The 16,737-nt window shown below is 36.4% G+C and overlaps 1 protein-coding gene across 1 annotated transcript in view; it reads left to right on the forward strand.

Moving 5' to 3' along the window:
- The first annotated feature begins 2,088 nt into the window (after positions 1-2,088).
- The window catches only part of LPIN2 (lipin 2), a 35,344-nt gene continuing 20,695 nt past the window's right edge, over positions 2,089-16,737 (forward strand). Inside the window, exons 1-4 of the mRNA XM_083874725.1 lie at positions 2,089-2,425; positions 7,407-7,607; positions 9,993-10,088; positions 13,438-13,736. Of these exons, the coding sequence (XP_083730851.1) occupies positions 2,339-2,425; positions 7,407-7,607; positions 9,993-10,088; positions 13,438-13,736 (683 nt within the window). The 5' untranslated portion in view covers positions 2,089-2,338. The remainder of the gene's footprint in view (positions 2,426-7,406; positions 7,608-9,992; positions 10,089-13,437; positions 13,737-16,737) is intronic.

Here is a 16,737-nt window from a genome sequence, read left to right on the forward strand (position 1 = left end):
AAAAATTGTGTTCTATATGTGCTAAACCCCCCTGCATGTTTAATTCCTAATCTGTCCTGAATTTTTCATTGCGTAGGTGAAAAAAATACTCCATCTCTGAGATGCTGTAAAACTAAGTGAAATGCAATTGAATACATTATGACAATTGCTGCAGAAAACTGTTTTAAAAATGGAATCATACTTCCCATCAGGGATTTTGACTAATGAGCAACAGGATAAAATGTGTAGACCCACAAAGAGCAGATCAAAGAAAGAACATGGGATGGTGAATGGTTTTGTCAGCATTATTAACTTGTGTGAGTCTAGTGAAAAAGCTTGTAAGTGCTTTCTGGGACTACACCTCAGGAAAACCTGCCTACAGCAAAGAGCTTCATTAAGGTTGCATGGAAAACATTGCTTCTAAGACTTCCAAATTTGACATATTTGCTTTTCAAAATGAAATCCAGTTTTCCTCTGCAACTTGTAAGTACATAGCATAGTGATTCAACTTACTCAGCAGGAATTATGTTTTACTTACCTTACTAATATTGAGAAATAAAAGACAAGAGGGCTAACAAAAAGTGCAAAGCTTATGACCTGCCTAAATCTTACCTGACTGCAGTGACACAATTTTATCTATATTCTAGAAAAGCTGTTGTCTTAAACACTTCTGTGAGCTTTGAAGAAAATAATGTCCATCTGGAATACTGAATGATATTGAAATAGTACAGGAATCACAGAAAAAAAATCCAACATAAAATGAAGTCAATAGTGTTTGAAAAGAAGTGCTGGCTTATGAATTTTGCTTCCATTTTGTTCATAACTCTATGTTTTATTCTGTATTTTAATGGAATATACAGGATAAAGGAATGATGAACAGGAAGGAGAAATTGAGTGTGTCTAGTAATTAATAATATTCAATGAAAATACTTGTCATGTTTGCTAAAAAACCCATTAGTTTTTCCTGTAAGAGCCACATGAAATATGAACTTATTCAGTGTGTAGAAAAGTGCTCAGAGATAGTAGCAGTTTATTACAACCTTAATGCAGGCATGGCAATCCCAACACTGAATTTCGGATTTTGTCATTGACGCTGATACAGTTTTGGACTTGAGTGTAGTTCATTAATTATTTTGGAAACTTACAAGCTGTTTGGCTGCATCCTGTAATGTGGTTCACTGTCTTTACGAAGTTTTTTACATGAATTTACAAAACTTAGAGGAGGAATAGTAGTAGGGTCCTGGATAATTTTTTTTAAGCTTGTAATTGAATAAGCAATCCTCCACAGTCTCTGAGCAGACACACAGTAACCCCGTTAGGGTGGGAAGGAGGTGCATGGGAACTTGTCTATGTTGAGGGAGTATTGATGGTCCTCAGAGAATGTCTCTAGCATTCTGGGACGGAATTGGTTCCTTATACTACTTCTCTTCCTCAAGTTCTTTCACATATCCATTATTTTATTTAGATAAGTCATTTAATTTAGATAAGACATGTCAGAATTCCTGAGATGAAAAATCAATTCTTATTCTGAGTCATGGAGCTAGTTATTTAAAAAGCTTGGATGTTTTGTCCATACACTCACATTATACTGCTTTACAATTCCATTTGAAGAAAGTAAGAGCATTTCCATAGAAAAATAAATATTCATTTTGGTGTACATTGGTTTTGTATGGTTTAGCATAAACTTGACACCAGGTCAGTTGTCTCTACTATTATTATGTAATTTCAATTTCAAGAAGGAGGGAGAAAAGTGCAAGTAGCAGACCCTGAAAAGTTGTGAAATTTGCTGTATCACCACGGCCGGCTGCCCCAGTGACGCCATCAGCAGAGGGAGCAGCACACGGAGTGTCAGCAGGCTTGGCTTGGCTTGGCTTGGCTTAGGCTGAGCCAGGACTTGGAGTGCTCCTGCCACTGGTGGAGTTGCAACAGTGGGTGAAAAGTCTCCGAGTGAGCTAATGTAGACTTTGCTTAAGAATCATTAACTAAATCCCTGTTTTCGTGGGAGCTTCAGCTGCATCACATGACGTGATGCAAACCAAGATCATCACCTATCAGTGCAAACATATGGCAAAGTCAGCCCATGTTGTTACTTATCTCCAGAGCCCAAGGGGGCTGGGACATTTCAAGCAAAGCCTATTGGTGAGAGAGTTTCTGTGTGAGCTTTCTTAAAGAAGCACTTCCTTTTTACTCGCAATTCTGCGTGGGAATGTATAACAAGCAGTTTCCTCTAAGAGACCAGGAGGTTTACATACATCTTCTGCTTCTGTGAGAAGAGAAGAAATGCTGCTACAACGTTTTGTTATGGCTGTAACTGTTGCATTCACCCGTATTGTGGAAAGTTAGTTTTCTGTTTTCTGAGATGCATAACTCAGAAAAGGATGTTCTTGAAGATGACTCAAATAGAAGTGGTGTTGCTGCCCATGAAAAGGTTCCTTCTGGAATCTTGGTGAGTTTGACAGATTTATTGCTTCATATGGGTATATAATTTCCTGTAATACAGTTAAGATATATAAAAATTGACCACCTATATTTAGTAGTATGTGGACGACTTTAATTAGGCATTCAACAGACTTACTTTGTTTCCTGTTTTTGTTCCAAAACTGCTCTGAAGTACTAGGAACAATCCTAGACCCCCAGTTAAAAATCTTAACTTGGGAGCAAAGATGTTTTTGTTGAGTAGATCTCATGCTACAGTGGTCCTGTTTGATGGGGTCATTTATCCCCCAGTTTTTTTAGGGTACAAAATAGAAACTAGTAAAACACTTGCTAAGGATTTTCTCTGTGTGCAAATATAGACAAAATAAGATAAATGGAGATAAACTACTGCCCTGCATGTTTTTTATTTAGTTCTACCTAATCTCTTGAAGCAAATACAACTGCTGCCACTGTCATGTGGCATCAGACCTATTTTAAAGCTCTAAATGTATCTCAAAATAAATGGAATACCTACTCCCTTGGAAGCTAAGACCTGCTTCTAAGTAACTTTTTTTTTGCAGTGATAGTTAAAATTCATGCCCTCTAAAGTTGCAACTCTCTAGAGCAATCTGATATCTTGCTTTTGAGTAACTTGCACTCTGCTTTTTCTCTAGGTTTTGAACTAGGCACTTGAAGTAGGCATGTTCATATGGGTGCACTTCTGTAAAAGGTGATGGCTTTAAGAATCAAAACAATGCAGTTTACCATTACTAAAGGGGTTCTCCATATGCACAGAAAGCACCTATTTTGGACAGATTTTTGATTATATCTTACACCTCTAGATGGCTATAACTGAATGACACTAAAAAAAATGTTAAAGAAAACATGTTGGTCTAGTGGCAGCTAAAATAACATCTTTGTTAATGGTGCAGAGATATAATTCCTACCCACAAAACTTCCTACTCAGGTTATGCTAATGTAAGCATTTCCTGCTAATGAGTTTTGAAAATTTATTTTGTTTATCATGTCGAGCATATCAGATACTCTGAGGTGGAGAACTGTTTAATTATTATTTCTAAGAGCCATTGCTCTAACATGAGGAAGTCAAACAGCATATTCAGGGTTAATTTTAGTTGCACTGATTTGAGTATTTTATAAGTGGAGGCACAGCATTTTAGTTACTGAACTTCTGAAGTATATGTTTTTTCTTATTTTGTATTTACTTTTGTGCTCTCTCAGAAAAAAGAAAGTTAAAAAACCAAAGCAGTTTCAGTTTCTGCTTTTGGCAGTGCAATGGCTTTTTGCCAGAAAAAGAAATATTTTCATGATATTACATAGAGATTCTTTCCCCCATTCCAATTACAGTTGCACTTAGCTTAGTGGTGTTGATATATTCAGTGGCAAGAATTTTTGCAAACTAGGTAGTATTTCATAAATATTCAAAAATCAGAAGTCTCAAATCTTCAAAAGTCTCTCTGGAGCCTCAGATGTCACAAAAAATGTCTCTGCTTTGATACCTCAGGTATTCATAGCTTTATAATTTGCTCTCTGAGAAGAGTGGTGAGCTGCATTAACCTCAGTTTTTATGCAGAGTTCTGGAATTTCACTGCATCAGGCAGTGTACAGATTCTGGATATCAAAAGAAATAAAACTTAACAGCTAAACAGTATTGTGAAGTTTTACTGTCTTGCCTTTCTTAGTTTGTCTTTTCCATCAGGCTTTTTTCCCAAATTTCAGAACTGGAAATCAGCATGCTTTTTAGGTTCTTATAGGAGGTTAGGGAGGCATACTGCTCTTTGCTTTCAAGGCAATGACCTTTAAGAAATGTTTACTAAGCATGAAATAAAGAGTATTATTGAGGAAATACTTTCTTACTGGTTATCTTGTGATCAGGATATTTCTATTGCATTTTCAAAAATTAACACAGTAACATTTTACACTGTTCCTTTCTCACTGTAGTCTGATTCTGTACTGTTTACCACAAGTTTTCCAACAGTATACAGTAACATTTAAGGAAAACAAATAAACCCAAGCAAAGCTCAAATCAAATCCTAACCCCCAAATTTTAAAATTTCCCATCTGGGCTTCTCTGGACATTTGAGATAAAATGACATGTTTCTCAGGTATGTAGTGACACTTCATTTCTGTTTGATCATTTTCTTGCTACAGTTTGAACCTTCTTATATAACATGTTTATCTTGCAAAGTGAGCCATTATGTTAAAAGCTGAACTGCAGCCTGGTAAGCAATAATGTGCATTAGTTTATTACCTTTATCTAGTCTGGTTTACTTGCAATGTACAAAACAATGTTTACATTAAGACTTGGATCAATAAAAAGCTACTTTCCTTATAAGCAATGTTTTTAGTACTCAGTAGGTACAAAAGTTCACGACTTTTTCACATGTAAGAGTGAACCAGCGATGAACTTTCAAATGTAAGAGGTTATTCAGTGTAGGTATGTTCATAAAAGTGGCTGTGCTGTGAGCTACAGAAATGAAACCGATACCTGTAGAAGAGATAACACTGTTACAGGATATTCTTGCTACAGAAAAACAAGAATATAAGTAAATTTGCTTTGGTCTTGTGTGGGTTGTGTGGTGAATTTCTATGGTCAAGTTAGCATGGGAGAAAAACTAGATTATTTATCATCTGAACTTGGTTCTTAGCAGAAGGTGTGAAATGTTGATCTTTGAAGAAGTCACTGCTTAAATCATAGAGAATTTCTTGGCAATGCCCCTTCTCAAGTCCTGTTCACTGAAATGAAATACATGGAATAGAGACCCTATTAAAGACTTGTATTCCCGGTTGTGTCAGACATTTCTTTTAACAAATGCAGTCTCCTTGGTGACACAAAATTAACTTTTCTTTCTAAGCTGATACCATAGACAGCTCTTGGAATTGGCCAAGGTAGAGCCATGAATGATAATGATTATGCATTAAAGATTTTTTTTTTTCATGAGATTGAGTTTAAACATGACTGTCGTATTAGGTGAACACTAATTGCTTCAACAGGAAAGCAGAGGTACTGTAACCTCTCCGTCTTGAGTTACAGTTCCATGAGATGCAGCAGATACCTCACTTGTCAAAATGATGTTCAGTTCCCTGTCTCTTTATTTATTTTTTTTCCCCAGCTCTCTGGTGCTGCTCAGCACCTCATGACTCAGGTGTTTATCATGTCCTGCTTAATGAGCTAATCTAACTTACTAACAAGCAACAACAAAAAATGGTAGACTTTTGCCAGCTGTGTCAGGGAGCTAAATCAGCTCGTTAGGAGGGTCAGATGAGGAAAGGTTGAAGTGAGACCTTCCCTCTTTAGCGAGAGTGAGCTGTTACTTCACTATCAAGTAATCAGTTTTATAGTTGTATGTGAAGCTACTTACAGATGAAATTGAATTAATGACCAAGGTTGATAGGGAGTCCATCCTCCTAATCTCATTACTCACTCAATGACAGTCTGTTCTTTCTGTCATCATCAACAGGCTACAGAAAAAATATTCTCTAGCATGCTACCTAGCATAGTAATTCTGTGGATAATTTCAAGACAGTTTTAAATCTGTATTGGAAACCCTCCATTTTCCTTTGTAAGTCTTGTGAAGAGGAAGGAATTATTTTTGAAAAATGTTAATATGATTCGGTAATGTATGGGAAGCCTGAGATGGAGAAAATGTTTCCGTAGCTGCTATAAGTGTAAAAGTAGTTTTAGATTTCTTGCCTGATTACAATTATATCAATATATAGATGCCACAAAAGTGGTCACTTTTGGGTGAGTTTGAGATACCCTGTATTACTGTAAGGAAGACTTTGGGGGCTCAAAAGAGAAATAACTGATTAATTATATAGACAATAAAGCAGCATCAGTGGGAAGAACTGTTCTAATGCAGTACAGTTTTATTTAGAGGTATTAAGAAAAATCCTAAACCTTTTCAATAACTAAAAAAAAAAAGAAATGCAAATAGAAAAAAAAAAGTAGATTTTTTTCTAGAAATAATATCCCCAAATAGATTTTTCTTTTTAAAAATAATTTAGGCTCTTTTATATGTTCGGTGTTGTGGGTTTTGCTTGTCGGCAGTGGTTCTTTGTTCTCCTAAATATCCTTAACTTCAGAGGCTGCAGTTGCTTGGATGTTTTTGAAATGAGTTTGTAGCAGACTTTTGGGTGGGAGGCAGGAGATGGTAGGAAGAGGAGGGGTTTCACTTAGGTTTCTATCAGAACATTTTCACAGTTTTCCCTCCTCTTTCTGTTAAAGCTCGGATGTTCTGAGAAATCTTTGGACTTTTATTTCTTATTGGCAGTCATAGTTCAAATTGTATTCTTAGTCCGAAAGACTTGCAGTCATTCAGAATTCATTCATTTGCTTAAGTATTTTTAATGAATTAGGCAGAATTTTCAATAAGTGATTCTGTGCCCTTTCTCCTGTTTGACTATAGCATAATCTTCTTAATGTGTGTATCTCTTTTCTCCCATTACATACTTTGATAATTTCTCTAAGATGACTCAGTTGTTTTTGAAATATGGGGCTATAAAGGAAGAGTTCACATGCAGCATGTTCTACATAACTTTTTCCTGACTTACAAGATTTTATTTTTTGCATCCTTATGTACAATTATCTCCATTTTCAATATAGGATCAGTTGTATTAAGCAGGTAATCCTCCAGAGAAGGAATTTTTCTTTTTAGCTTATCTCGAGTTATTAAGCATCACTTAAATCTAGACTTTGAGGTCTAAAAAGGACATGCTTCAAAATTTCCTTTGAAGTATTTCATTAGTCATAGATTCAAGTTGATAAAGCATTAGGAATAGGTTTTATAACTCTGGATACTTTCAGTAATATGAGGATTGCCTCAAAGCTCTGTCGATGCTTGAAAACATTTGTTTCAAGCTTGTTACAATAGAGTGATTGATAAATGACGTTGCACATCTGTTTAAATGTTTTTTAAAAATTCATTTCAAAAAACCTATTGTGTTTTAAATTTACTTACCTTTTTTTTTTTTACTTTCTTTCTCTCCTTTAGTCTCAGACTATGAACTACGTGGGGCAACTTGCAGGACAAGTCCTGGTTACTGTGAAGGAGCTTTACAAAGGCATTAATCAGGCAACCCTTTCGGGGTGCATCGATGTCATTGTGGTCCGGCAGCAGGATGGGACATACCAGTGTTCTCCCTTCCATGTCCGATTTGGGAAGCTTGGTGTACTGCGCTCTAAAGAAAAAGTGGTAAGTTCAGAAAGTGGGTCAGAACAGAGTTTTGAGTACCAGTGCTTTCCTTTTTTCCCCTCCTCCTTCTTCCTTCCTTCCCCAGCTCCTCACGTTCCCAGTTAGCAGGCCGGTTTAGTCCAGAAAAGTTGCTCATAAATGCTGTACAAGGTGGTAGTTTGGGAATGCAAAACAGAACTTCTTGTGGTAATCTAAGGACTCTGCAAAAATGTTGTGAAAGAAAAACTGTGACAGCTCTGGGCCTATCCAAAAAGACAAATAAAATATATAGACTTCACTGTTTTAAAATGTTTACATGGGGTTATTTATTTACTTACCCAAGTATGCTGGGAAAGAAATGCTTAATGCTATTTAACTGATCCCTGATGTAAGCAACTCTTTTTGGAATGTCTGAAGGACAAACAGAGCATGTGTAAGTGTTGGTGACCCATTATAAATATTGCTCTTTGTTAGCTGTGTTCAAGGCTGATTTGCAGTAGAAAATGTAGTTACTAACATCCACAAGCAAGTGAAAACTGAGGCTTCATTTCTGTGTGGGCGTGTTGGAAAGAGAACCTGTTACAATTTCCAGTCCACCCGTTCTGAGATACTGGTGCTCCCCAAGCAGATTGTCCTTCCATCCCCTTCCCATAGGCTTTGTTAGTCATGCCAAGAGAGTGAGTTGAATTGGGTTGGCTGGAAAATGGAGCTGTTGTGGGGGACTTTACTGTCAGTAGGGAATACTGTATATGGCATGTGGGTGTGCTACTGAAAGACAAATTGATTTAAACAGGACATAAACCCTCAGGATTATATTCTGCTTTTTTGAGGAGTAAATGGTTATTGTGGGAAGCTATCCCATCTTTATATTTTTGTTGTAAAAAGAGAATAAAGGGAAATTGAAAGAGCAGTTGGGTCAGGGCATTTTTTTGTTAAGAATCAATAGAGTTGCATGCATTAAAGTTGTGTGTTTGTCATTGTAACACGGGCGAGTAGCAGGTTTTGTGTTTATTTTTTGCTTTCCCACTTGTTAGTGTTTATTTTAACGAGCTTGCTGATGACAAAGCATTAATTTACCTTAAAATTTTGTAACAGATTACATTACAGTTTTCAACAGAGTGCAAAAGAGTATAGCTGTATTTTTTCCGACATCTAGGCAAGCAAGATATGCTTTCAACAGGAGTGGTCTGAAATTTGAGTTTGTTAAATGTCTTTGAACCAAATTTGAGAAGTTTTCAGCTTCTGGCTACCTCTAAAAAGCTGTTAAATAGTTCATACAGTAGAAACATCTACTCTCTGTGCCTGTTGTACTAGACTGCCAGTGTAATTCTCAGCTTTTGCTTGTGTAGATGACTGCTGCTCCTTGTTTCCTCCATCCTGGGAGTTACTGTTTGCACAGTTCTCTCAGTAGTCAGTTGAATGTTTGTTACTGCATTGTGGATGTATTTTTCTCTGGCACATTATGAGGCCAAGATCAATTTGTAGTCCCAAGGTGGTGTGGGAACACGAAGTATACATATCTGTGCTTCAACTTCAGGTATATACTGAGGTCTCCAGAAACCGGTATGAGGTATGGGTACTAAAGAGATGTTTGTATGTCTTAACCAGCATAAAGAAAAATGAGGTGTTTTTAAACTCGTGTTGCTGAATTGGAAATACAAGAAGATATTTTTAAAATAAACAGTAGTGAAATATGTATGATTTTCAGATCAAAATCAGTCTGTTATTTTGGGGAAGAAGAAAAGTGGTTATCTTAAGGATTTGGATATAGTCCCCATGCATATTTGGTTATTTACCTAATTTATCATTTCCTGTGACTGGGTTTTCTTGGCTAAAACATACCTTTTTAGCACAAAAAAAACATTATTCTCTGACAAAAACTCTGTGGTTGCAGAAGGGTTGTGATCCCATGTTATACCCCCATAAATTCAGAAGCAGGAAAATCTGAGACACTAACTTGAGTTGCAGAAATAATTGTGGCAAGTCTCATCACTTTCAGACAAAGCCTGCCTCCAGGAGGCTTCCAGGTGGAACTTCTGGTGTTCAGGAGTCTGATTGATATCAGGCCCCAATTCAGATTGAGATTTAAACATCTGATCAGTCTCAGCCATTCTTCCATGAAATAAAGACTATACCAATAACTGTTAGAACAGGATTCAGTCTTTATATGATGTTTATTTTTTTTTTCTTATTTTTCTTATGGGTGTTAGATTTTCAGCCAGGAGCATGATGTATTTTCCAGGTGAACAAACTAAAGACCTTTATGACACACTTGTGTCAGAAAGAAAGAGGAGAAAGGGACACCATTATACAGTGAAACAAAGTTTACTCTCAGAGCTAGGTGAACCATGAGATCAGCACTTTCCCCATGATGAATTATTAATAATAAATTGTCTCTTTCTCCAGATTGATATAGAAATTAATGGCGATGCTGTTGATCTTCATATGAAATTGGGTGACAATGGAGAAGCTTTCTTTGTGCAAGAAACAGAGGAGGAAAATGTAAGGACTTTGTGCTTTGTGATGGCTACAATGTAGTAATAACACAGTAATGGGTTAAAAGTGCTTCATACAGTGTTGTCAATATCCTCACTTCTGTGAAAGCTAGATTTTCTGTAACTGAATCTTAATGTCTCTTTCATATGCTGCCAAGATGCTTGATGCTTTGTACAATTTTGCTGCCAGTAATAATAAAGTAGCTGATTATTTTCATTAATTAGAGCATTATTTGAAAGACATGCTGAAGTATTTTTGTTTGTTTGTTTTAGCTTGTTTGTTTTAGTTAATTCATTCTTGTTGACTGCAGTTGTACTAACTGCAGTGTCTTGCAATAATTTTTGCTTTAAATTATTACAGCTTGTGCCTTTATTAATAAAGGTAGTCTATTTTTGGGCATATTTTTAATTTACCTTACAAATTTTAGTCCAGTTTTTCACAATTTTGTTTATGAAACTTTCACCAGGTAACAGTAACTTCTTTGACTTGAGAATTTATTTCCCAAGAATCTTTTGCAACTGGAAGCTAACGAGCCTCTGAAAAGCAGGAATAATGGTTCACTTTTACTCTGATTTCCTAAGGATATGGGAGCTATGTAATCATGGTATTGGTCAGTCCTGACCATTGTTTTTGATTGCTTTTGAGTCTATTGGCATTTTTCAGCAAGTCTGAAGGAAAGAAGTTCTAAATACAAGGGTGCAAAAGGTTTAATGAAAAATAGTCAGAAGAGAGAGGAAAAAAAATCATCTCAGAAAAGTAAATGGTGAAGTGTTAATTTCCTCTGGTTATTGTCATTCAGTCTTTCAAGGAAATGAGACTGATCCAGTTTTTAGTTTAGGGTGTTACTTGTTTACTGTGAGGGATCAGAGGAAGTTCTCATACTGAAAGGAGTTAAATACAATTTAAAGTGGAAGGAGAAAATAAACTTTTAAGACCCTAAATGATAACTTGGGATTTGTAACACTTAAGCAAAAGGAAGGTTGGGTTCTGTGTCAGCATACACCATGATTAAAATAAAAACTGAAAGCAGTTTTTTACAGATGTAGGCTGTGTCAGACACTGGTGGGGACTGATCAGTCTCATGAGTTTTGGAACGCAACGGTGATAACCACTCTTTGTCCCCAGTGCAGTGATTTAAAGAGGCTATTTCACTTGCATAGTACATTTTGATTTATAACGAGAGTGCCTTATCTGTGTATAATGTGTTCCTGAAAGCTCGTAATTCATGCTGAAAATATAGATCAAGTTTCCTACAAAGCAAAAGTGAGTGTATTTTTAATGCTTTTAAGCATTTTTTCCCTACAACTGATCAACATCTTTGTTTGCCACTTGAAGCTATGCTTAAGGAATAAATCAAAAACCTCCCATTGATTCCCCCCCCCCCCCCACCATTTTGGGGGGGTTCAGAAAACTACTTCAAGAGCTCAGTCTTTGCATTTTTCACATCTCAACATTCAGAAGTAATACCACTCACCTCAGTCCATGTAAATCAGGACAATTTTCCAGCCATTTTTATTTTAATTTTTCCTGAGTGTTTTATTTATTTATTTTGTTATTCCTGATTGTTTATCACCAGTTGTGTAGAGTATTAACTTTAGTTTAGGTGCTAGCATTTTATTTCAAGGTTTTTCACAATGGAAAATAAGGCTGTATTTTGTTCTACTTTCTCTACTTCACTCTACAGCCAGTGGAACAAAATTTGTTCTGTAACTCTTAATTCAATGAAAATTTGAATTTAATGTTAAATAGCAGCTAAGGCTTTGAGCACATCAATAGTAGTATCAGTGCTCTGGCTGTGTCTCATCAGTGTTCCTGACTAATTTTCTGCACAAGAGTCCAGTAAAATAATAGACATCTTCTAATTACTTCTATTCTCTACCATGAAGTTGAGTTCCATAACTCTCTGTTCACTATGCATATTCCATTCTCTTCTGCTTTTGTTCCACCTTGTCTTTGTTCCTTCACAGTGTGTTTCTTTCAGACTAGGTATTAGTGTCTTTTCAGTTTCTTGTTACAATGTAAATAAACCTGGGGCTAAATAGCTAAAGCTTTTCCTTCAAAGGGCAGTGGGTTGTAATTAGTTGAGTGTTGGTTGTCTGTATGTTGGGTTTAAGGTGAGTAAATTATAGCTGACTTTTTCTTTTTGCAAGATACTTCATGTAAATAATGTCTGACAAGTATGACATGACTGAATACACCTTCACCAGTTTTGTGGGTAACACTGAACTGAGAGGAGAGGTGGACAGGTCAGAAAAAGAGCCACCACAGAGAGCCAGCTTGGCAGGCTGGGAGACTGAACCAGCAAGATTCACACCAAGGTTTAACCAAGATGCACGTGCAGTCTCACATAAGCATTGGAAGTGCAGGCTGGGATCTGACTGGATGATATGCAGCTCTGCATCCTCTGGCCAGCAGTGTGACCTGGCTGCAGTGAAGGCAAATGTGTGCCAGGTAGCATCAGCAATAGCATAGCCAGCAGGTGAAGGGATGTGGGGCTATTCTGCTTAGCCTGGTGTGTGTTAGATCAAATCTGGAACACAGTTATGGCCTTCCCAGTTCAGGAGAGACATGGAAAATTGGAGAGAGCCCAGTGGAGGGCTGGAGAAATTGAAATGGAAAAAAAGAGTTGCTGAAACTTGTTCTGTTGAGCCTAGAGAGGATTCAGGGGAATCTAACTACAGTATTGCACTACCTACAGCGTAGTTACAGAACAGATGGAGACGCTCTCCTCACAAGGCTCTCTAGTCCTAAGATGGGCAAAGGGGATGGGGAAAATATCAGCTAGATATAAGGAAATCCTTCTGTACAAAAGCAGTATAACACAGGAATAGGTGGCCTAGAGAAGTGATAGACTCCCTCACAGAAATACTCAACCTTTGGCTTGACCAGGCCTTGGATAACCTGACCTGAGGCCCTGCTTTCAAAAGAAGATTGGACCAGATGGTATCCAGATGTTCCTTTCAACCTATACCTTCCAATGAATCTGTTTCAAAATAAACAGCAGTGAATTTAATTAGCTCTTTTTCACTAAGACATTTAATAAGCTTGGAATTGGCATGCTCAGGGCAGATAACTTCAAAAACATTCCACTGACTGGTATTTGCTTTTCTGGCAAAATCAATTGTTTGTGTCTGAAAACTGTAAGAATACTAACATGCATTTTTCTGACCTACTTGTAATCACTCTTGGTGAACTTGGTTCCTTTCTAGACATCAGCTTCATACCATTGGGCATCTGTATGGCTTTGTGTCTAAATAGATAGGTACAAGGATTGATCTATAGCTGGCAACTACCCTGTGTGCACAAAACAAAGTGGAAAAAAATAGCTTTTTCTTTTTTAATTTTTTTTCCCTAGGAAAAAGTTCCTGCTTATTTGGCAACATCTCCAATACCCACTGAAGATCAGTTTTTTAAAGACACTGACAATCATTTGAAATCAGGTGAAAATGAGAGGACATGTGCAAACTCAGAAATTCCACACTCTGGAGAAACAGAGACTGTTTTCACCCCAGGTTCTGTGAAAAAGAAAAAAAGAAGAAGGAAGAAATACAAACAAGATAGCAGGAAAGAAGATCAGATCTCTTCTGCTGGGACTGAAGAGATTTTTGAAATGGAAATAAGCTCAGATGATGAGAAAAGTGTACAGCCCCTAAGGTAAGCTCTTAGATAGTTGGTGTTTTCACTGTTATCACTGAACAGTTAAAAGGTTACTCGTTCATTTCCTCCATGCAAGTATTGCACAAGTTTTGGTAGGCTCTGCCTAAGTCTTTCCTCAAGCAAACAAACAAAACTCCAAACAGGTATCTTCCAAATCTTCATCGATTCACCTTAAAGTTGGGCCATTTTTTATGAGTATGAATGCAGCTAAGCCCATTCTGGTGAAGAAGTATTGTTATGATCTGTTGTGTGACTGAGCAAGTTTCAGGGTAGTTTCTCTGATGAGGGAGAGTGATCTCCTGGTGTGTTTGGTAGCCTCTAGATACACTGCAGTGTGGGATGCCTGTAGCACACCACATCTGAATTTGGCTTCTCTGTAACTTGAAGTTTACTGAAAATTATTTAAATGGATGTCCCTTCATGTTAGTAAAGAGAGTTCTTTATACATGTGTGAAGAAGAGGGGGGAAAAAAGTCAATCCTGTATTTTGAAGTGGATAAACACTTTAGTAAAGTGGAGCTTGTGCTAAAGTGGTAGCACGTAATAATAAGCTGAAGAGGTCTATAGGGTAACAGGAAAGATTAAGGTTATAGATGGAAGCTATCAAGCATATATATGCTTCAAATCCAGGAAAAGCCTACTCATCAGGACTTGGTTTTCAAAGAAAGGTAGGTGTTTCACTGGACAGCATTGTTGTTAAATGTAATACTGGCTGAATAAATTCAAGATCAGGTCTGGGAATTGCAAGAATGTTTTGGTGTAAGATAGCAAAATATAACTGAAAAACTCCTTCAGTATGTGTCTTCAAAGGAGTCTCAAATTTAGTAAGTACCAGACAAAAAGGTTAGTGCAACAGAAAAACATGGGTCTGTTATTATACCTATGATCAATAAAACATAACAAACAAAATCTGGATTTTAAAGTGTTTTTTAGAGTGTCTGTGTCTTTCTTAGTTAATTTGCCTTATTTTATTAGTATCATATTTATGTAAATGTATTGTCATTTAGATATTCCCAGCTCTGTTTAAGTCTAGGCATTTTTTTTGGTTTAAAATTTTTTTTTTTCAGTTCAAGAAAAGGAAGACTTTTGCTCAGTCTTTAACATGCAGTTATTTAGACAACAATAAACTTGTCATAGTAAAACCAAAAATAAACATAACTGTTAAGTACAGAGAGAAAAAATAACCCAATAATTGTTTATTCTTTATTTAACATGTCATTACAAATGTATGAAGTATTTAGGAATGTCATGTTAATAATGGCTGCTTTCATCCAGTGTTTAGGATTCAAATTGCTGTTCTAGGAATTATCTTACTTTGATTAGAGGTGAATAAAAAATGGTGTGTTTGATCAGAATGTTGAATGTTTAGTCACGGCTGAACAGACCACGTTGTTTTCATCAAGTTTTTTGTTTTAGTTTTTGTACCCTTTAGAATGGAAGTTTGGCAAGGCTTTTTATTTCTGAACTTTTTTTTTTAAAACATGTATAAGCAGAAACAGCAGTAGAAATACATTATCGGACAGGGTGTTATGAAGTGAAAAGAAGATGATTTTGTAAAAGAATGGTGTTTTCTTGTGAACAGCAAGTAAATGCAGAACTGAAACAAACAAAAAAAAATTATAATGGTGAAGGCCCAAATACATCAGGTTTGTGTCTCTGTGTCGTTTAGTAAAGTTTGTGTACACTCATTTCAGGGGACTACCAGGGCAGGAAAAGAAATGCCTTGAAATAGGCGTGCACTTGTTTTCTTCTCAGCTAAAGATGTGGTTGTGAAAAAGTGTTCTTAAGTTTTTTTTCAGACCCTGTGGGGATGTAAGGTGGAATCAGTACATTTGCTTGAGATGGTGGTGTTTCGGTTGGTTGTTTTTTGGTGTTTTTTTTTTTTGTTATAAATGTGTGGCTCTGAAAAGGAAGAAGAAAGATAAGAAATTAAAAACTTAACTGTTCTCAGGCATAGCTTCAGATTTCAAAGTGAAACTAGGAACAGAAAAGGGAGGCTGATGTTTTAACAGGAAGGTCAAAAATTCAGTCACAGGTGCCAGTATATAATGTCTTATCTCTTTGGTTTTTTATAAAGCAGAAAACAAGATGTTTCCTGTTTCTTGGGAAATTCTATTGCCTAGTGTTTATCGGCTTTTTTCAAAATACGTGCTTTGTCTTTTCCAGCTATGATTTAGATGTTAGTAGTGCTAGACTTGTATAAAATAATACCAGAAAGACTGATATTACAATATGTACAACTCAGAAATAGAGGGCGTTATTTCTTCAGTGCTAAGGGTGTTAAAGGGTTAAAGTCTCTGAAATCTTACCTATTTATTTATGTATATGTAAGGTGGACAACAGTGAGGAGTGGCAGTACTGTTTATAAACATGGCAAAATAAATAGCTTAGAGTTGATAGTGCGGCTTGAGGTTACAAGTTGATGCATACTGATTTCCTCTTGTATTTTCAATAGTCTTTGACTGCATTTGGATTTTTAGCATTTGTGTTTATCCACCTATCAGTTAAATTTGATTTTTGCACCCTTTGTATGTCCCCTTTTTGTTGCTGATTTCCAGTGAATAAAATCTGATCAGTACCACCCATTGTCATCTTACCTCCCTCCCACTGAAGTAAAGATATTGAGGACCTTTTTTATATTATTTTTTGTGTGTTTACTTAGTTGTTCAATTATACCTTTTTCCTCCTTTGGAGATACTTAGTACTGCTGACAACAATAGTATGAAACATACTTCTGTCACACTTAGTTTATGAATACAGAAGATGTACAGTTCTCATCTTGAATCAGGCAGCATCATCAGGTTTCCTAAGAATACTACTGTGGAATAAGAAGTGGAGCTAAAAAGACATTTTTAGAGTTCAGCATTTACCATAACCTAAGCTGTCTTGCAAATGAAAGACTTGTGCAAATGAGGTAGATCACTGTAACTGCTTAGTGTCTAATTGAATAAGCATGCAGATTCTAAATATTTGCACATTTGATAATAGCAAAATATTTT

The sequence above is a fragment of the Zosterops lateralis genome, assembly GCF_965231275.1.
Source record: "Zosterops lateralis genome assembly, chromosome: 1".
Lineage (NCBI taxonomy): Eukaryota > Metazoa > Chordata > Aves > Passeriformes > Zosteropidae > Zosterops > Zosterops lateralis.